The 22,584-nt window shown below is 46.0% G+C and overlaps 1 protein-coding gene across 1 annotated transcript in view; it reads left to right on the forward strand.

The window, feature by feature from the left end:
* Positions 1 to 20,719, forward strand: part of LOC101516049 (neuronal membrane glycoprotein M6-b) — a 32,952-nt gene extending 12,233 nt beyond the window's left edge. The window contains 8 exon segments of the mRNA XM_058676457.1: positions 11,412 to 11,598; positions 12,338 to 12,491; positions 14,011 to 14,040; positions 14,042 to 14,130; positions 14,132 to 14,181; positions 16,104 to 16,177; positions 17,458 to 17,523; positions 20,474 to 20,719. Of these exon segments, the coding sequence (XP_058532440.1) occupies positions 11,412 to 11,598; positions 12,338 to 12,491; positions 14,011 to 14,040; positions 14,042 to 14,130; positions 14,132 to 14,181; positions 16,104 to 16,177; positions 17,458 to 17,523; positions 20,474 to 20,719 (896 nt within the window).
* The last annotated feature ends 1,865 nt before the right edge of the window (positions 20,720 to 22,584 follow it).

The following is a 22,584-nucleotide window of genomic DNA, read 5'->3' on the forward strand; positions in this document are numbered from 1 at the left end:
CCCTGCCCCTTTGAGGAAAACTCAGAAAAGGCCCGTTCTGCCACCACCTACAGCTGATGAATTTCGTTTGCACCCACTCAGATCTAGCCTACACGCCACTGCCAGATGAATCTCATAGCGCAGCTTACATCATGTCATTCGCCTGCTCACAAGCCTACCCTCTCTCCCCCACTGCCTGCCAAAAGGAGCACAGAGGTGGCACCTGCTTTCTGGCTCGTCGTCTTGGCAGCGACGTTGAGAAGCTCTCTGTGTGCACATGCCTTCTGAAGCCTCCTGCTCTGTTTCTATCCTGCTTTCTCTTCAGTTCTTCAGGGCCCATAGGCACTCCTGCAGCCCATAGGTCCCACTGGCACCTCCCCATATGGCCTGAGTGATCTGTCTCCCACCCAGTCCCATGAGCCTGTATCCTTCTCTGTTCCATTTTTAGAGATTTGAGTGGTCTTGTGTTTTGCCGATTCCTTACCATGGCACCAAGGCTCAGTGCCAGGAGAATGCACCTGCAGCCCCAGTGCCATGCCTGTCTCATACACGGTTGCTGTGCCAGATGTTCATTGAGAGAAGCAGAATTCAGGAAAGTGGAAATGCCATTGCCCAGACTATGAAAAAAGCCGAGCCGCCACTAAAGCTCAACTTTGCTGATGATGACTTGCCTTGCTGTGAAAATCTGTCAGGGCTTGGTGCTGTATCCCCTGCTGGCCCACTGTCTCCCAATTGCCCACATCTCCAGGCCAAGGGCAAAGGTATGGTTTTTAGGAGAAACCAAAGCCAGTTCCCATGAAGGGCAAAGGAAGAGACTAATAAGCATCCATGGCTCTAGCCTGTTTCTCGCATTGGACTTAAGTTTTTTCATCCATAGTTATCTTCTGCTGTGAATGTATCTGAGGGCCTTTGTGGTGTGCCACAGAAATAAAAATTCTGCACTAAATAGAGGAGAATAAGGTTTGAAAGGAGCTGCTGGAAAGTGGTTTCCCTGGCAGCATCAGGGCTGACGGCAGTGTTTGTAGTGTTGCATTCTATGAGGTCTGAGATCTTGGATTGGGTGAAAGTCGCACCGCACGAGAACAGAGGCGCCCAGTCCTGTGACTGCATGCTGTGGAGCATCTCCAGGAAGTTTCCCTCGTCCTCCTTAGTGCAGTCCTGCCCTGCCTCCGGGAGGGCGGGCCCTTTATGCTTTGGAGAATAACTGAGACCCCGGATTATACTTGCACGTATATTCTGTATTAAAAAATTGTAACTAAGAAATTCAGTTACTGCTTAGTATTTACTTAAAAGTACAATAACTTCATTCTGTGCTAGCCTAGACAGTGTTCAAGGAGGAAAATCGTTTCCCAAAACAAGAGACTACTTTAGTGAGAGGAGTGGCGTGGTTTTATATTGTTGCAAATGGCTTTTAGTATCTGGCCTATTAGCTGTCAGTGTGTTGTTTCAGTTGATGTAAAAACTTCATCTTGGACAGCTGTGTAGCTGGGGAAGGGAGCCTCAGTGCAGGCCCCGTTAGGAGGCTATTAGCAGCCATCTCAGTAATTTTGGAATTCTTCTCTGCTAATCCACCGAAAAAAGCTGGTAGTACTTTCCTAGGACTACTTGTGACGCAGAATCTGAAGCTGTGTCTTGCAGTTTGATTGGCTCTTAGAGTCACTGATTTCATATGACCATTGTGTGTTGTTCATTTAGAAAACATTGCTTCTCTGACTGGTGTGGCTGTGCTAAATGTTGGTCTCTTCATGAAACCATAGTGACAGTCCTGATGTTAGTATTCCCAGCAGTTTCAGGCAGAATGTGTCGAAGCACTGGGAAGGTGTTATTGTCACTGGACAGATAGGAGTGTTCCAAATGGACAGTCAACAGACACTGCCGCCTATTGCCTTTGAACTATCTGCTGCCTCATTTGGTTCATTTTCAAGAAGATGTTTGCCAGATAGCTGGCTGTGAGTGACTGTGGCTGGTTGGTCATTCTTTTAAGACACAGTGATGGGCCCGGCGGCGTGGCCTAGCGGCTAAAGTCCTCGCCTTGAAAGCCCAGGATCCCATATGGGCGCCGGTTCTAATCCCAGAAGCTCCACTTCCCATCCAGCTTCCTGCTTGTGGCCTGGGAAAGCAGTCGAGGATGGCCCAAAGCTTTGGGACCCTGCACCCGCGTGGGAGACCCGGAAAGAGGTTTCTGGTTCCCGGCTTCGGATCGGCGCGTACCGGCCCGTTGCGGCTCACTTGGGGAGTGAAACATCGGATGGAAGATCTTTCTCTGTCTCTCCTCCTCTCTGTACATCCGGCTTTCCAATAATAATAAAATCTTTAAAAAAAAAAAAAGACACAGTGATGTTTTACATGAAAAGCTGCTGGTTCAGCTTTTCACTTATTTGCGCAAGAACCTGCCTTCAAGATCACTATCCTAAGTCGGTGATGCAGTTAAAGCACTTTATGAATACTTCCTCCAAGTTCATTGCACAAAATGTGAATGGACTTCAACAAATCCGTGGAGTAGAATGAACAAATACAGGGTTGTTTTGTGGTTAATTAAACAAACAAACAAACAAACAAATATAAAAAAACCAGAAAACACCAAACCCTATGCATAAGGCTCTTCAAAAAGTTCATAAAAATGCCTCTTGGAAAAGAACTCTGCTTGGGTTTCAACATTTCTTTTCACTAAAATAATCTTCCCGTTACTTCAAGTTTTGTTTTTTAAAGGTCTGTGGGTTTGTAAGAGGATCTAAGAAATGCCTTGGTCTTTAGCTAGCAGAAGCCTTTCACAGCATGATACTCTGCTGTGCTAATACGAAGTACCCAACCCCTTACTGAAAAAATATAAGCTCCTTTCTGACCCCTCCTAAAGGGAGGAGAGCTGGAAGTGGAGATCAACTTCCTGTGTGTAGTAGCCACGCCCAGCACCATCAGGGGCAGGGGTGTCCTTAAGTGTGCTTTGACAAGTGCTTCTGGGTCTGTTTACTCAGACCCCCTCTGTGCAAGGCACTAAAGCACCTTTGATGTGAAAAGCTCTGAGGTTAACAGCACTTCTTTGGCTCAGAATAAAAGCCCTCTCCATTACACTCTTTTAAAGTTGGCTGAACAGTTCAGAACATTTTGTTTTTCCTCATCTCAGCCCCGGGGAGCTTTGCCACTTGATTTGCAAATGACCCAAGTGTTACATGGCCAAAGCCAGTGGACCCCTCCTCTGGAAGAAAGCACCAAGTGCCTCTGAACGTGCAAGGAGGCAGTTGACGGGCACTCAGGATGTCGTAGCTGACACTGACAAATGGACTGTTGAGCAGGACAAGGCTTCTGCAGCTACTGTTTCAAACACAGATAGTGACTGATCTGGGGCAGCGCCCAAGACTGAATTTCTCCTGGACCCCCTGCTCACACCCCTGCTGCTGGCCCCGGGAGTGCACTGTGCACAGCACTTGGAGCTGCTCCTGTGTCCGAAGACTATGCTGGGCGGTAGGAGCTTCCCGCATCCAAGTGTTGCTGCCTGAGCTGCGGACCCACGAATCCCTCCCCACGAACCCTTAGCCAGTGTGACCTCCTGCAGGACCACTCTGTGCCCCTGCTGGGCAAGCTCAGTGGCTTCCCAGGATTGTTAGGAAAAAAATCCAGAATTTTTAAGGGGACTCAGAAAGCCCTGCTTCATCGGGTTTTTAGAACCCTCCTGCGTTCTTGGCTACACGCTCCCTGAGAAACTCGCTCTCTTGTGACTTGTTTTACCATGCGATCTGGCTGCTACCACTGTTCAGGTGGCCTATGAATGCGTTCTACTCCTTCCCACCACCATGCTTTTGTCTCTGCTTGTCTTGTTTCCAGCAACATGGTCCCTACTCATTCCTCTCCCCCTTTACCAAGTTAACTTGAATTTCCATCCTTTAGACTGAAGGTCTAGAAGCCTTCCCTGAGGCCCAAACGGGTTCCCATTGTGGGCACTCCTTGCAGTTCTCAGCCCTAAACCAAGGCTAATCTTGCTCCTCCTCTTCTCTCTCCTCCAAATTCTTTCTCCGTGAATTCTTCGAGTGCAGACAGCACCTGCCCTACTTGCTGATGCGCCCTGGATGCCGCTCCTTCTCTCCCGCTCATCCTCCTTCCCTCTGCTTGCCACTCTGCTTCCCTGGCAGCTTTGAGGAAACTGGACCCTGCCGCTGAGACAACGGGGCAAGTCAGGGCAAGCTGGCTTCGCCTGGCTCTGTCTGGGGGCTGACCGATGCTGGCTGCTGTTTTCGGATGGGCCAGAAGGATGTTTCACCTGGTGTCTGCTATCTTGAAGATCACCGCTTCATCCATCCTGTCCGGCTCTTCAGGGTTTTCAGATAGGAAGGGAAATTTGATTCCTGTTCTCGCATATCTCACCCAGAAGCCAAGATTAATTTTGTGGAGTTAGGTTTTTGTTGTAGTGGAATTTGTATTTTTGGTTTTTTTAGATTTATTTGAAACACGACATTACAGAGAAGGAGAGAGGCAGAAAGAGAGATGGATATCTTTCATCTGCTTGTCCATTACCCAAAAGGCTGCAACTCCCAGCAGTGGGCCAGTCTGCAGCTGGGAACTTCACCAGGCCCCAGTCAAGAGTATCTGCCAGGTCTCTCACATGGCTTCAAGGGATCCATGTTCTTGTGCTCCTCCACTACTTTTCCAGCTGGATCAGAAATGGAGCAGCCATCAGGAGGGACACCGGTTAGTGCCCAGAGGGGATACTAACACTCTAGGCCATGGTATAACCCACCACACCATGGCACCAAGCCTTGGCTGATTTAAAATGTATATTAAAAGGTACGCTAGCACTGTCGTGTAGTAGGCTAAGCCTCTGTCTGTGGCACCAGCGTCCCATCAGGTTGCTGGTTTGTGTCTTGGCTACTTGATGTCCAATCCAGCTCTGCTGATGGCCTGGAAAAGCAGCAGAAGATAACTCAAGCCCTTGGGATTCTGCACCCATGTGGGGAACCTGGGAAGAAGCTCCTCATTTTAAATCAGATCAACTCTGGCTGTTGTGGCCATTTGGAGAGTGAGCCAAAGGATGGAAGATCAATCTCTCTGTCTCTCCTTCTCTCTGCAACTCTGCCTTTCTGATAAAAATAAATCTTTTGGCCTGGCGCCGTGGCCTAGCAGCTAAAGTCCTTGCCTTAAACGCCCAGGATCCCATATGGGTGCCTGTTCTAATCCCGGCAGCTCCACTTCCCATCCAGCTCCCTGCTTGTGGCCTGGGAAAACAGTCAAGGATGGCCCAATGCATTGGGACCCTGCACCCGCATGGGAGACCCGGAAGAGGTTCCTGGTTCCTGGCTTCGGATCGGCGCACATTGGCCGTTGCGGTTCACTTGGGGAGTGAATCATCGGACGGAAGATCTTCCTCTCTGTCTCTCCTCCTCTCTGTATATCTGACTTTGTAATAAAATAAATAAATCTTTTAAAAAATAAATAAATAAATCTTTTTTTTAATGTAAAAGTAGGTGGATCTGATAAAGCACCCACATGACTGGTAACACTGGCAACTCTGCAACTGGAGCATCCACAAGAATCACCCAAAGAACTTGTTAGAACTCTGAGAGTAGGCGTGACTCTGGAGGTTGTAAGTGAGTCATCCTGGGGGGGAAAAGGACCAGAGAAATTTGCCTTTCCACTATCTGTAGATGCTGCTGCCCCAGGGACCAGCCCCTGGACACTGATGTGTTCCAGATGTGAGTGGGCACACTGTTTATGCCAAGAGCTGCAATGGCAGAGATACCAGGATTCAGTAAGATGCCAAGTACTCAGCTAGGCCAGGCAATCAGTAGTGCTGGGAAAGTTCAGAAGCCAGCACTGTCAACTTGTAAATGAATGAGTAGCTGTGTGCCAGGAAAGCTTTAGGGACAGAAATAAGAACTGTGTGGGTTGCCAACTCCTGATTCAGAACTCTGACCATTAGCTCTGTGTTGGATGCTGTGGTGGGTAACTGTTCACCACTTTCAGAGAGAAATGGAGGTCAATAATTGTCTGGTAGAGATGGCGCTTTGCACATGGCAGCTCCCTTGCTTGTATGCAGGGTGATATGATAGGCAAGGTGTTATCTTTTGAAGCTGTATTTCTTGTTCATTTTTTTAAAAGATTTATTTATTTTATTGCAAAGTCAGATATACAGAGAGGAGGAGAGACAGAGAGGGAGATCTTCTGTCTGATGATTCACTCCCCAAGTGAGCCGCAACGGCCGGTGCTGCGCCGATCCGAAGCCGGGAACCTGGAACCTCCTCCGGGTCTCCCATGCGGGTGCAGGGTCCCAATGCATTGGGCCGTCCTCGACTGCTTTCCCAGGCCACAAGCAGGGAGCTGGATGGGAAGTGGAGCTTCCGGGATTAGAACCAGCACCCATATGGGATCCTGGGGCGTTTAAGGCGAGGACTTTAGCCACTAGGCCACGCTGCCGGGCCCTTGAAGCTGTATTTCTAACACTGAGATAAAACAGAGCATTACTGTAGACTTACAGGACCAAAACAATCCCTCTTACTCTGTCCCCCCCCACACACACACACTTATATACATCTGGGACTGACGATGTAATTTGCAGCCTGGTATAAAGTGAAAATGTGGGCCCATTGATCAGAAATGAGCAATTTCAATGTGATACTAGAAAATCATAAAACTAAGCATAAAGTGCCTCCTGGATTGCACAAGTCCTGGACCATGAGCTTGTCTCAATACATGTCAGTATGGTGGCCTTCACTTTGGTCTCTGCTGTGTTTCAAGTCAGGAATGCCGATTCTGTTTATGTGAAGACACCTAACGGTATTGCTACCCTGTTTGAGAAGACGTAGTTAAGCTTTTCCTTACTGATTGTTGGTAGCAGTTTTGATGTCTCAGGTATGAGTGTATGCCATGCAACCATATTGCCCTGTGTGTTAAGGAAACTTCTAGACTGATACGGCTAGCCTGATGAGGAGTGGTCCATTCTGCAGAAGGCTGAGTACTGACCACATATGCAATCTTAGCTCTGAAACAAACTTGAAAACCAGGCTAGAATGGAACTCTACATCTAGTTGTTTTATTTCCTATTGGTTTTCCCCATGTGCCCTGTCACAAGCTTCTAGTCACCCTGGCTGCCAAGGTCCGTGTTTGGTACAAGCATGACCCACTTGGCAAGTTCTGTCCCGTAGGATTTCTGTTCTGTGGTTTTGATGACCACAAATAAGGGCACCTGGGAGAGCGTTAAATAGCGAAGGCCTCTGCTGAACGTGTGATTCATTCAAGAGTTCTCCCCAGACTCTTGGATCCCTGCTATTCCAAAATGAGATCCACAGTGTGAGGTACATAGAGTTCTTGAGAAACAAATTAGAAGGAAACGTTAGGCTTGAACAAGTGTTGAACTGGGGATGGGACCCCATCGTCCTTGCAACCTCACTTCCCCTGTTAAAGCCCGGGAGAAGCTGGAAGACGATGTTCTAGCCCTTTGGATCAAAGATCCTTTTCAAGAGGCAATTGTGGACTCAGGCTGAGTTCGGTCATGAAAAGGTTGAGTGTACTAAACATGTAGCATCCAACCCTAACTTTGGGTGACGAGGAAAGGAAATGGCTTTATGGAAACACACACATGCCCCAGATATTGAGAAATGAGTGAGGCTGATCTTGAAGGCAAATGTGTCTTTATTTGATATGTTAAGTACTCATGGCCAGCTCAGTCCTGGGTGCCCATTTCAAAAACTGAATACATTATAATGGAATGGATGAAACCCAAAGTCAAACCTAGCTAGGACTTTGCACACAGTCTGCAAAACGAGTACGTCAATGGATGCTCTAAAGTTGTACTCTGTGATGACACATTTTGTTCCGTATCTGCGTCATCGAATACGGTGGCCACTGGCCCATGCAGCTACTGAGCATGTAGGTGCTACACCTAACAAATGTGGCTGATACACCTAAAAAACCTGAATGTTAGAAAGTTAATTTGAAATATCTTCTGTTTAAGTAGCCCTGTGTGTCAGCAGCTATCCTATTAGCACGATCCTAAGGCCACACATCTCTAACAAAGACCAGACACAACTTCATGAATCAAGGAGACAGGATTTTGTTTTTTTTTTGTTTGTTTGTTTGTTTTTGGTTTTTTTTGTTTTTTTTTTTTTTATTTTTTAAAAATTATTTATTGTTTAACTTCATTAATTACATTGTGTTATGTGACACAGTTACATAGATACTTGGGTTCTCCCACCCCTCCCCAAACCCTCCCACCATGGTGGATTCCTCCACCTTGTTGCATAACCACAGCTCAAGGATTTTGTTTTATTTTTTATCATCACAGAGTCTGAGAATTGGAGATTGCCAATCCTACAACACAGGACACGGAGTCTGTTTTCCTTGTGTATCATGGTACCCATCAAGGCCAAGATTTTTCATTTTTCTTGGTTTGGGAGGCTAGAATGAATTTGCATTTTAGCTGTATTCTTCTCACCCTAGTTGCTAGAAAGCCCTTTAGTCAAGTGCAGTAACACACCCACATGTCTATTCATGAACTTGCTAACGAACATGAACTGTGTTGTGCACTTGTCCCATTTTATGTACTTCAAGAAACTCATTTCAAGGAGACTGGTCTTCCCTATAACAAGTGGGCGTCTTTTGAACTAAAGAGAAACACAGCTTTCTCTTTAATCCCTGGCACATTTATTTCCCAATGAACTTGACAGAAAACTGCTGGTGAGGGTTAGTGGCTTTCCACGGTCACTTTAAGCAAATGCAAGTTTAGAACAGGCACTCATCAAAATGAAAAAGTCACGCCAGTGTTTTGTGTTGGGTTGTCTTCTCCCTGCCTCTAAAGACATCTTGACAGAAAGCCAGTGAACAGGAGGAGCATGCTGGCCCCAGGGGAATGAGGTGCTGGCGAATGCCAGGCAGTCTCCTGAGGCATTTGAAGTGCCCTTTCCCCAGCAAGCAGGGACTTCGGAGTCCAGCTCCCAGAACGGGAGCTCAGGAGAGGCTGGACATGATTTCCAGGCCAGCCCCGCTCGACTGCAGCGCAGAAGTGGACAGCCTGTCAACGCACCGGACTCTGCCCCCTTCAGGAAGTCCTCAGGGACATCTTAAGTGAAAGTGTGCCTTACAAATGAAGGAAAGTCTCATTTCCTCAGGATGAAGAGTGAATGATGGCTGTCTTCCCTTCATTTCACTTCATGGATGCTCATTGTGTGTGTGTGTCTCTTTCGTGTTCCGTTTTCTCTTCTAAGTACTTAAATGTCACCCACCAGTTCTGGGTTATGACTCTCAACTTGTGTCATAGGAGGCAGATGGCAGCTGGGAGGGATGAGGGGGAGGAGACGGAGGGAGGGCAGGGGGAGGAGGAGGAGGATTATGAATGAAGTCCTTGTGCTGCCAGAGCTGGGGGGGAGTATTTTTAGTAATAAGTTGAGGTAATTTCTGACATCCAATTATGCCGGAGTCCAGCTCCAGCTGAGAGTTCGGAGCTCGGGAAGGGTGCGTGGAGTCGGCGATAAAGAAAGACACAGACACTGACATTTGGTGCGTTCTCACCACAGCCCAAGAAAAAGCTGTCCTTTTTATTTACTCAAAACCTCACAAGCTTCTGCGGAAGCAACTAATCGTTCTATTTTTTACTTCAAGACTAAGGGGGCATGTACAGACATTCGGTCATTCTGTCTGCACTTCAGGGCTAAGCAGGTGTCCCCAGAGATAATTCCTTAAAACACTGTATTCATATTCTTCAGAGCAAGCCATTATTCGTTCTTCAACAGTAGCCATGGAGCGGCAGCCAGGACTCCAAGGCCAAGGCACATGCGATTACCTGCTAATCATTAGTACATTCCTACCACATTTCTATTTCTACAATTTGCCCATTATTCAATGGGAAAATAGTTTACAAGGGAAAAAATATAATTCTAAAAACAAAAATTACAAATATTAAATCCCTCTACAACTATAGACCCTGCAACCCCATAAACAATGAAACAATAATCAAAAACATTTTTCTTTAATAAAAGCATTCTGTTTTTAAAGATTTGCTTATTTTTATTACAAAGTCAGATATACAGAGAGGAGGAGAGACAGAGAGGAAGATCTTCCGTCCGATGATTCACTCCCCAAGTGAACCGCAATGGCTGGTGCGCACCGATCCGAAGCCAGAAACCAGGAACCTCCTCCGGGTCTCCCATGTGGGTGTAGTGTCCTAATGCATTGGGCCGTCCTCGACTGCTTTCCCAGGCCACAAGCAGGGAGCTGGATGGGAAGTGGAGCTTCTGGGATTAGAACCGGCACCCATATGGGATCCTGGGGCATTCAAGGTGAGGACTTTAGCTGCTAGGCTACACCGCCAGGCCCAATAAAAGCATTCTTAATTCCTCTAGCTAAAAATTATGAAAGCGGCTAAAACAGTTACATTTTCTATGCTCCAAAAAATTGCAAAGACAGGCTAGCCTATGAGATAACAACAACTATATTTATTGCCATAGCAATTTCAGCTCTCACTCTCATCACTTGCGTTAATATTTGGGATATTTTCAAGCCCCCTCCCAGAAGGAGTGCTGCATGTCTGGACCAAATTCTGAGGCAATGGTTAAGTACCCAATAAGGCGTCCAAAAATGGCATGGGCTTAATTGTACTCCCGTGTGTAAATTGTCAAAGGCCCACTCACCAAGACATTCTCAGTGACATTAACTCTCAAGCTCACGTTGGTGGCAAAAGCCATCTCACAGGGGCAAACAATGCCTCAATAGATTACAGGATTCTTAGCGGGGCGCTTGAGTTTCCATGCAAAAAGGTGGTGAGCCTGCTTCAAGGTGGTCAGAGAGAAATCCGCGGGGCCCTGCCAAACAACTGGAAGCTCCCCCGGGCCCTGCCAAGCAGGGGAGCTGTTCTCTTCACACCTTCGTGCCATCCACACCTACTGCACGGACCCCGGCACAATTCAATGGAACTTGAGTGCTTCTTTTTGACTTTGTACTGTTAGGAACCAAGATACATAGGACCTTTCTAAATTGAGCATGCTGGTAGTTGGCTGAATGTGGCAACAGTATTGCATTCTCCTAATTCCCCGCAGAAGTCAAGGACTCTGGAAAGGCCATTGGCTGCTACAACACCACATATACTTGAGCCAGCTAAGGGGTTGAGGTTGGAGAAGAACTTGTTTTTTCTTCCCTGCAGCCCGCTAATAAAATGAGTGTTCCCCACTGACACTTGGGCAGGGTCCCTCATCCTCCACCCATCAGGGAGCCCTAGCATTGTGACGGCCTGGCTGCTGCTCAGCTGACTGCTCTGCCACTCATTCTGCTTCTAGAGTTTGAGTCAATGGTGCTCTCGAAGCCTCGTAACACATGCGCTCTCTGAGTGTCGGGATGTAGAGGTACCAGCCACACAGCAAGAGGGGGAGGATGGCAGGAGAGCCTTCTCTGCTCATCTGCTGGCCTTTGTGTGGGCCCTGCCCATAGCAGCTGCTTTGTTTCTCCTCTGGGTGCAGGGTGCTTTGAATGCTGCATGAAGTGTCTGGGAGGAGTCCCCTACACCTCCCTGGTGGCCACCGTCCTCTGCTTCTCTGGAGTTGCCCTGTTCTGTGGCTGTGGGCACGTGGCTCTCACAGGCACTGTGGCGATTCTGCAGCAACACTTCTCCACCAACACCAGTGACCATGCCTTGCTGAGTGAGGTGTAAGTATCTGCTACTTCATGGGAGTTTCAGAGTCTATGGGGTGCTCTCCCGGAAGAAAATGGAGGCTTCTAATTATAGCTTGCTTACCTGCAAGACAGCAAAATGTCTATCAGTGAAGAAAAAAGGGCTGAAGCTGCAACCAGTGTTTGGGCTCCATTGGGCGGGGAGTGCAGGAGAATGTTGCCTGGCCCAAAGCACGGTGCCTACCAGAGGACACTCCGTGTGGTCACCGTAAATGCAAGGCAGTCAAGGGACTAGACAAGTTAAGGTTGGCCTTCATGTTACCTGAAAGTGTGCTTTGTTCATAAGAAGCACACTCTTGTTTTCTTAGCTCTCTACCTGTGGCCTGGGAAAACAGTAGAGGATGGCCTAAAGCCTTGGGTCCCTGCACCCACATGGGAGACCTGGAGGAAGTTCCTGGCTTTGGATTGGCTCAGCTCCAGCCATTGGTGGCCACTTGGGGAGTGAACCAGTGGATGGAAGATCTTTCTCTCTGTCCTTCTTTCTGTAAATGTGGCTTTCCAATAAAAATATTGAGAGAAAGAATTCTGACCTTGCCTGAGAAGGTTATTCACTCTAACTGCAGGCAGTCCTCAGTTGCTGGGCAGACGGGTAAGGAAAGATAATCCCCAAGCCCATTGAAGCACCTCATGTTGAGATGATCACCTGGCCATTCCTTTCCTGTCTGCTCTCTGGAATGCAGTGGACTCGGTATTTCAACATCTCTTCCTCTCACAGGATCCAACTGATGCAGTATGTCATCTATGGGATCGCGTCCTTCTTCTTGTATGGCATCATCCTGCTAGCTGAAAGCTTTTACACCACAAGGGCAGTGAAAGAACTGCATGGCAAATTTAAGATGACTGCCTGTGGCTGATGCATCAGTGGCATGGTGAGGATGAACCAGGGCCAATTCTTGGGGGTAGTTCTTTGTATCTGATAAAAAGCACAAGAGTAGTGAGAGGGTTCCTGATACAATTACTCGTTCTCCCCACTTTTGAACCAGTGATAAGAAAACCTCTGATGGTACTAAGAATAAATTTAGGGCAGGGGTAGCTTTCCCATTATAGAAAGAGCTAAATTTTGGCTTGTGGCCATCAAGATGTGAATGCTCAAAGACAATGATAGATCATCACAATTCTTTTGGAAGATACCACCACTCCTAGCTAGACTTGTTGTGTCACTGGAGGTCCAAAAATAAAGTACAGCTCTTATAAGACAAGGGCTCGCAAGTTAGAGCCTGTGCGCTGTGTTGGGCCTACTTACCAGCTCAGTTTATAAAACCCACACTTGAGAGGGCATGAGCTCCCATCTATGGGTTCCCTGCCCAGCTGCCGAAAGCTGTAGGAGTTGGGAAGGACATGTGAGCTCCACCCGCAGTGAGGCACATTGTTCTCCACCTTCTGAGCCAGGTCAGGAGTCACTGAGGGACCCAGAAAGCTGGCGGCTGCCTCGCCAAGATGGCCCTCAGGGTAGCGGCTGGCCCACAGCCACCAGCTTCCTTTCTGGTTGCTGCACTTGTCTTAAAAAGGAAACAAAACCTAGTCTGCAATAACTAAGTAGTTCAGCAGCTTGGCTGGGATCTGCTACTTCAAACATTGTTACTAACGCAAGAGTCAGTGTCTAAAGGAGTATTTCGTTGGTGCAGTTTCCTAGGGTGTCAGTGGGTGCCTCCCACAGGCAGGCCTTGCACTATCTACTGGCACCTGTGGCGGGGAGGACTTGAGGAGTCTACCTAACTCCCTGTCAACTTAGAAAAGGCATCAGTGAACCCTCGCCCAGACCCAATGGGTGCACGTTCTTCCTGGAATGGCTTGTGGCAATGTTGGGTGAACGCCATGCTTTACCTGCAGGTGCCCTGCAATGCTGTGTCCTACTCACATAAAAGACGAGAGAATCAAGTACGGTTACTAGATTTCGCTGTGCACTAAGCTTGTGTTCCGAGTAGCAGGAAACCAGCAAAGCTCTTTGAGAAAAGGCTTCCTGCAGCAGTCGCTGTTAGCTCTCAAGTATTACCTTTTTTGACCAAGGAGGTAGAAACCAGTGGCACACTGAATTTTCAGTTGACATTTATTACAGCACTTCCTGCGACAACCTGCCCAAGTTCCAGGACTTTTGACAGCTCAGATTACCCTGGTGGGTGGCTGGGCGGGTAGTTTCAGGGCTCAATGGTTCAGAGGGACCTGAATGAGCCCCATGGGACCGGCTGCCCTGCCCTTCTAGTCTCGCCAGTGAGAATACAAACCAGCTGTAGCTTCCCCACTACGATGCAGCTTTGCTTTCTTGCTGCCCTAGCCTGGCAGAGTCCCCGGAAGGTATCCTGCAATGCACTAGGCCAGAAAATACGCACTTGTTCCTCTCATGGCTGCCTGGTTGTGGATCGTTTCTCCTTCTACCTATTTCTGGTCTAGTTCGTTTTCCTCACCTACGTGCTCGGAGTTTGCCTGGCTGGGCGTGTTCGGTTTCTGGGCAGTGCCTATGTTCATGTTCTACAACATCTGGTCAGCCTGTGAAGTCATCAAAACGCCAGAGCAATGGCACAGCGGCCGTGGAGCAGATCTGCGTCGATGTCTGGCAATACGGTACTCCCTTGGTGCTGATACTCCTCCCTCTATGAACTTGTCATCCTCTTATGAACATGTAGTGGTAATCCTTGGGGTGTGCCCTCTACAAACCTCTGCCGAGTGGATAGGCTTGTTCTCTAGAAGGAAAAACATCAGCAAAACTTGTACTTCCAGAGAGTCCTCCAGGATCTTGTCGAGTTCCACATCCTAGCGTATGTTAAAATCTAACCTTCCGTCTTCTGTGTGTAACACTACTCTCCCGTCTGTAGGTCTGCTTCTCATCCTGTCTTTCCAAACAGTTGCTTAAACTTCATCTGTTACTGAAAAATCCCACCCAGATCTAGTGTCAACTCACTAGAATTTACTCTCCCAAAGCTGGCTTCCACAGCTGGAAACCAGGCCACACCTCCTGCCTATCACATGGAACCGTCTATTTGTTCTGGGCAGAAACAACTCAGGAGAGCTTTCCAGCAAAGCTCTGCAAAAATTAATCTTCTAAAAAAATTATTTTTATTTGAACGAGCAACAGGGAAGAGAAAACAAGGAAGGAGAGGTTTTCCACTTGCTGGTTCACTCCCCAAATGGCCACAATGGCTGCAGCGGGGCCTGTTTGAAGCCAGGAGCCAGCAGCTTCCTGTTTGCCCCTTTAATTTTCTTCTGTGGTTTATTCTCAAATTTTTTTTCAAAGATTTTTTTTTTCTTTTTTAAATTTGAAAGGCAGAATTAGAGAAGGAGAGAGGCACAGAGATTTTGCATCTACTGGTTCACCCCAAATGACTGCAGTGGCCAGAACTGGGCTAGTCAAAGGACTTGGGTCATCATCTGTACTTTCCCAACCCAACAGCAGGGAGTTGGAGTGCAAGTGGAGCAGCCAGGACTTGAACTGGTGCACATATGGGATGTTGAAACTACAAATATTGTATTAATCAGTTATACCACATTTCTGGCCCCAACAACACTGCTCTTTGTGATGGATTTAAAAACAGATTCTAAGATTGGTTTTAAAGGTACATGAGGGGGGCCAGCATGGTGGTTCAATAGGCCGATCTTCCACCAGTCAGTGCTGGCATCCCACATGGGCACTGGCTCTTAACCTGGCTGCTGCACTTCCTACTCGAGTCAGTGGAGGATGGCTCAAGTCCTCGCACTCTCCCTGTACCCAAATGGGAGATTAGCTCAGCCTCTGCCGTTGCGACTGTTTGGGGAGTGAACCAGCAGATGGAAGATCTCTCTCTCTTCTCAGATCTTTCTTTCAAATAAAAGAATCTTTAAACAAAAATTTTGGGAAATATTTAAATGTGTATAATTTCTTCTGTCCCTGAAAAATATTTTCACCCAATCAAGTGATCATCTAAGTCTTCAGTCTTTTCTGCTCGGACCTTTGAAATTGCTGGTTTTCTTGGCCCATTAAGAATGGAAGTAAAGAGCTACTTGCAGAGGGGCCTCTGGTGTGATGGGAGACCCCACTGATGCGGGGGCGAGGGATGGGAAGCCAAAGGACAAACCCCTAACAGTTGTACAAAATTAACATGAATGTAAGAAGATTAAAAGGCAAAACCCTTACTGGATTCTCACAAACAAATCATCTGAAAACTTAAGAGCAGACACTAGAATGAAACATTCTTTGAGGTGACCGTCTTTGTGTTAATAAGGTCATTGTAGGAAGGAACTGGCTTTGAAATCCTGTCTTTACAAACATTGCCACCGAACAAAGCAAAACGTGAAGTTTGCTTAAATAACTAATGGACTCTCTTCTCCTGTTGTCCCAATGAGACTTACATTTATTCCAGAATGCTCCTTTGGCAGCCACCAGATACATGAGTGGTTGATGAAGAATATGGCTTCCCATCGCATCTGAACGGGCATCCAGACTGGTGCAGGCTGTGGAACACAACGTGCTGCAAGTCTTAACAATAACATTGTTGGGGTTCACCTTGCAGGTATCATTCCTTGGAATGCATTACCAGGAAAGATCTGCAGTTCTGCCCTGGAGAACATCCGCAACACGAAGGAGGTGAGCACCAACCCGCAGCCCAGCTCACCAAGGAGGCTGAGCAGAAGGGCACCCCTAGAAAACGTGGGCACGCGAGACGTTGTAGACATTTCAAGATCAACTGTACATATAACCCTTACGACTGGGCCATTTCCGACCTACACAAATGACCGCTTAGTATGGTTTAACCTTGCTGACAAGGATGTTGAAAAAAATTTGGGGGTGGGGGATTCCCAGAGCCTATGAAACTGTGTCACATAATGCAATGTAATTATATATATATACATATATATATATATACACACAACAAAACAAATTTTTGAACAACTTATTTCCAAATTTACAAGTTTAGGTAGATTCATAATTACTCCTCCCCTTTGAGAAACTTTAGTGCAATTACCTGTTGTACTTTATAAACAAGTTTTCTTTTTTTTTTTTAAGATTATTTTATTATAGTCAGATATAGAGAGGAGGACAGACAGAGAGGAAGATCTTCCGTCCGATGATTCACTCCCCAATTGGCCACACTGGCTGGAGTTGAGCCCATCTGAAGCCAGGAACCAGGAGCCTCTTCTGGGTCTCCCACACAGGTGCAGGGTCCCAAGGCTTTGGACCGTCCTCGACTGCTTTCCCAGGCTACAAGCAGGGAGCTGGATGGGAAGTGGAGCTGCTGGGATTAGAACCTGTGCCCACATGGGATCCTGGGGCGTTCAAGGTGAGGACTTTAGCTGCTAGGCCACAGTGCCAGGCCCAACAAGTTAATCTTCATAGCAGATTCCCTTGGCTTTGTACATTAACCAACTTTGGAATTAATGAGGACACAGGTAACCCTTTGTTTTTAGAGTAGATTGCTGTTCTGTGCATCTCATTTGTCCTTAACTGACAGTATATTGTAAAACATTTTGATTTAAAGTGCTGTGGCCACCCAAAGTCTTTAGGCATTGATTTACAACTGTCTAAAGTTCTTCCATATGCAACCTCTCAGTGCAAAATCCCCATGGGCTTTCGGGAAAGAAGGACTTTGAGTACTCAGCTCCCATCCTGTCTCACTCATCACCGTGTATAGCCACACCATGCGCTGCCTCCCAGCTGCAATTCCCACTTGAGGTTGCCCGCTGCATTTACCCAAGGGAGCATCGGGGCTCTTCGGATGGCTCGGGCCAAGCCCCGATCTAGGCACAGTTAACACATCTGGGGGCAAAAGCTGCTGCAGACAAAGACCAAGCAGTCCTCTGGAACAGGATATATAGGTCCTTTCATTCTCCAGGAGATACTTACATCGGCGCCCTATTCTTTCCTAGTTCTACATGTCCTATCACCTGTTCATTGTGGCCTGTGCTGCAGCGGGTGCCACTGTCATTGCTCTGGTGAGTCATGGTCCCAGGACCACCCCTAGTCAAGCTCCCTTCCCATCCAGAACTGAAAGAGTTCCCTCCCAGCTCGTGTTGGCCAACCGAAGCAGTGCATCTAGTATGAGCCTAGGTGAACTGTAAATATGACTTCTGTCTGGTTGGTGGGATGTATTGCCTTGGTCCTGGTAGGATGGGCTACAGTTCCGGGTCTGGGGCTGACAGGGTACCAACTCTGGCCGACAGGTTTCAGAGTGCCTTGCTGCAACTACTACTTTGTTTCAGGGCTTCATTTGTGGATAAATGTTCACATGAAATGTCCCACGTTTTCCCAGGAATCTTAACTTCTAAATATATACACATATGTAAATATATACATGAGGGTATCCCACATTTATTCAGGAATTTCAAAACGTGTACCAACAGTTTTTCTTTTCTTTTTTTTTTTTTTGTAACAAGTCTTTTGTATGAGCTTCTGCCACAAATACCGAAGCATCACTGCTTCTTGGGGATAGAAGAGCTACAATTCCTGTGAACCTCTGGCTACATCATTTTTTACCACAGTATCAATACAGAACCATGCTAGTTCTGTGTGCAAAGACATATTTCATATACACTTTTAATACACTAATACTGATCACCGATGATACCAGAACCCAGTTTTTGTAGCAGACATTAGCTCTCCCGAGTCTTTCTGTGCTTAGAAATGCTAGGTGGCACTACCATGAGAAACCACCCACCACTGCAGCAAACGCCTACACAGGACACTTGTGAAAGTCTAAGCTGAAGTAAGAATGCAGAGCCTCAGCCAGGAATGTGTGCACGGAGGGCCACACGTCTTAGCTGGCTCTGTGCCTGATGACGTGAGCAAGTAGGCAGATACGAAAGATAAATGTCGTGGATACACTGTAGACACATGCATTTATAAGTGTATATTAGGTAGTTCAAACAGGTCATGGAAAATGCAATTGTAAGATATATGCAAAAACTTGGAAACCCAGGAGGTTTCTCATAACACTTGTACAAATCAAGCATTTAAGCCTGTGTTCCGGCACCGAAAGCAGTGTTCTTAACTTCCATTTCCCATGAGTCTTTGAAGCACCTTTGCAGACCTACACAATTTGGCAGGGGCAGGTGGGACAGGGGCTTGGTTGTAGGTCTGAAGACGACCCAGGAGTGGTAGAGCCCAACCAGGTCTCCACTGCCCTAATTTTTGGAACCTGTAAGTTGCTGGTCCCACGAGATCCCATGCACCAGCACCTGTGCAGTGCCAGTGGTGAGCGACCAGCCTGAAGACTCCTTGCCGCGGCACAGGCAGTTCTGGAGAGATGATGTTAGGCATTCCGTTTCATCTTCCTCATGCTGCTGTTTTTAGCTCTCGTTGTTCAAATACACCGATGTGTCATTCTAATAAGGGTACTGAAAGCAGAGTCCAGCACTTGTATGGGTGTGATCCAAGTTTGCATGTGCCGTGTATGAAAGCTGTCTAGTTGACCGCAAGTGGGGGAGAAAGAGACACCTGGAACAGCTGGCTCCCATCTCCACCGAAACTAGCGTCAGGCCATCGGCCCCCGCTTGCCTGTACCTTACGTCCTGTTTTGTTCTCTTCCATAAGCTGATCTACATGATGGCTACTACATATAACTATGAGGTTTCGAAGTTTAAGAGTCGGGAAGATTGCTGCACTAAATTCTAAGTTACATGAGGCCAATAAGGAGCTCTAGAGAGGCTAGACCTTATAGTGTGAACATCACTGACACTCCAGACTAAAGCAGTCTAGGTTTTTGCAGTTTTGTGACAGTCATTTGTAAATAGCTTTGGTAAACTCATTTTGCATGATAGATTAATAGACTGACTGAACTGTACATGAATTACCGTAGTGAGATCGGACTGCTTCTACATAAAGGATTCAGTTACTGATTGTGAAACATCCTTTAAAAAAGTAATTTACTTACACTTTGAGCAGTACCCCGAAAGGAGGTATTAACACCTTTGGCATACCTGTACTGTCCATTAGTTTTGCTTGCTTTATAACCCTTTTCAGTAATGAAAACGAGAACTGTTTCTTGTCAAATGTTCTGGAAAACATTTGGAAACATACTTGAAATTTGACTTGAGGATTTTTTTTTCACAATGATCTAGTTCAATACTAAATAACTGTCCCCTCATGCGACGTGAAAATAGTTTCCCCACTGGTTTTCTCGGAAAACAGGATTTCTACGCAGATTCCTTTCCATGCCACAATCATTCCTTTAGAGTGCACAAGATTGGTAAGCTTAAATTGTGTGTGGGTCAACAGTATCTGGCTTCTCCTAGCTAGTTCTCAGATTTCAAACGGAAAGGCAAGCTGGGCCTGGATCAGAAGGTCCTGGAAACGTCGAGAAGGAAGAATAAAACATAAGGAGCCTGAGGTGTAGGTGGTGTAGGAAACACGAGGAAGGCGTCTACTGCAGCAACGGTCAACAATACAGCCTTTCCCATTTTACAAAACCACCTAATAACAGTTATAAAGTGATGCTGTTTTACTATGATTGTACACTTTGCTGTTGATCGTCACTCTGGTTCTGACAATTATCAAATAGTTTCCAAGCTACTTACACACTTCCCTTTCAGGGGCCTTGACTTTTATCCACAGGTTGAAAAGATTTTAAAAATAGATGTACCACTTCTGCTTCTTCACTTCTGCATGAGTCTGGAAAATTCCTCAGTGGTAAAAAGCACCTATTTCATTTCTGCATTGTCTTTAACAATAACTGTGGCCATGAAGTTCATCGTGTCTGTTTACTTTTCTTTGACCTTTTCATGTGACGCAACTAGTAGAGCATGCTCTCCGTCTGACAGCTCTGGTAGCAGAATGAGTTATTAATACCCAATAACCTTTGAGCCTTGTAAGACGACTCCGTCTGACTACAGTTCGCTTTTACTTCTCACGTGCTCACTAGCCGTCATGCTCACCCTTCTTTTCCAGATCCACTTCCTCATGATACTGTCTTCTAACTGGGCTTACTTAAAGGATGCAAGCAAAATGCAGGCTTACCAGGACAGCAAAGCAAAGGAAGAACAGGAACTGCAAGATATCCAGTCTTGGTCAAAAGAACAACTCAATTCTTACACGTACATGTTTGCCAGAGCTTCAGCCGGCGACTTCACAGCTCTGCAAATCATCAGACCGCTGCTCGGCAGTACACATGTGCATCCCACCAAACTAATGTAGATGTACAAACACTTCCCCGTCTCAAGCTTCCCTGACGCATCGCTAGGGAACCTTCCAGTGGGTACATTTTTTTTCTTTAGGACAAATATTAGAGGTTTTCATGTCAGCCATTTTAAAAGGCAACACTCTGACACAATGGCGGTCCATCCCTCTGAAAGCTGTGGCGTGTCTACACTTGCTGCTGGGCACTTCTAGCCAAGATGTGCCCTGGCAATAATCTTACCATTCCATGATAGAGACCTGTGCCACGCAAGCATCTGTTGATGTGGTCGCAAGTTCGCCTAATGCCATCTGTCCTCAACAACTGTTGTGAATTTCCATTTCCGATAGCTGACATTTATTCAACTTTGGCTCAATGATCATGTGTTAACTTTTTTTTTTTCCATCTTAGCACTCTGCCCCCAAACTAGGACTCATCAATTTCCTGAGCCAATCAGAAATCTGCTTTCCAACGTTAAATTAGCTACCTGCGTTCCACTGCACCTGCTATGGCAGGCAGCTGCATTCTGAATCCTCAACAAGCTTTCTGGATTCATTTTTGCAGTGAAATTATGTCAGCTCTGCCTTAATGACAATTTGCTTTCCATTTCTAAGACTTTATATTTAATCACTAAAGACCTAAAACTCCCTCACAGTTTCATTCCACTGAGGTTTTTAACTGAGAAGTGTTACTTTATTAAAATCACCACCATTCTAAACCATTTAAGTGGTCTGGATAGTGAGTTCACAGTTTCCTACCAACTGTCTAAAACCTAATTGCAAACTGACCACAGACCTCTCTAACCTAATTTTATAGACTTGATTATTCAGTCAGTTGAAGTACGGCTGGTATTCAATTCCTTTTTGCTTACCTTAGTTTCCTGGAATATTAATGCTTGATGTTCAGGAAGAAGAAAACTGCTTGAGTTTAAGCCATTTAAGAGAAACTTGCCGTCTTACATCATTGTGTTCCAGAACATTAAGTGACTATAGGTACTGGGTATTAGTGATGGTAAACTCTGTGTTCGCCTTTCCGCAATGATCCATAGAACCGTTGGGTACTTCAGTGCTTTTCTAAGGGGTTGCATATTATAAGGTTAACTATGTATATTCATGCTAAGAGTTCAATTGTGGTTTGGCTGTTTCCTGGATTTTAAAATATATATGTGCAGAAATGTATTCAAATGAAAAGAAGCATACCTTCTCAAATACTATAAAAATTGAACATTACATATATTTATTTGGGGTTTTTTTTTTTTTTGGTTGTTTCATTAATGCGTAAAAGTGCCTATTTGGATTTTATTTTCAATTGGGAGCTCTCTTCTGTGTAGAACAATTGTACCAAACTAGCTTAGTGTTCCATTCTCCTGTTGCACGACAGACTTAAATATTGCTTTCCAGCAGTGGAGGTGCTGTTAAGAGTCCAGTGTTCTAGAAGAGGCAGCGTCTAAAGCCTAATTTTACTTCTCTAATTCTGGTAGCTCTTACCAGGACGTTTTGAAAGTTTTGTTTAAGTAGTCTAATTTTTTATGTAAAGAGCATTAAATTTTGCTATGTATAGATTTTTGTAACCTGACAGTGAATCAATATTTTCTAACAGTGCCAAGGGCTTCCTGTAGTTCTATTTGAGTGTTACAAGAAATATTTGTAGATAATAGTCAATACTTGTGTATGCTTATTTTAAAGATTTAGATGGAAACAGTTGTGGATGTACTAAGAGTAATGAAATAAAATTATAGCTTCACGCACTTGCCTTTTTACCATACATTTATCTTTCACTGTCCTCGCTATGGTGTCACTTTTAAATACTGCATCCAAGATTTTCCACTGTGGGTTCTGCTTGTCAAAAATCACTTCAGCAAGAGCTATTGGGGAAAACGTTCTAA

This window comes from Ochotona princeps, chromosome 17, assembly GCF_030435755.1.
Source record: "Ochotona princeps isolate mOchPri1 chromosome 17, mOchPri1.hap1, whole genome shotgun sequence".
In the NCBI taxonomy this organism is placed as follows: domain Eukaryota; kingdom Metazoa; phylum Chordata; class Mammalia; order Lagomorpha; family Ochotonidae; genus Ochotona; species Ochotona princeps.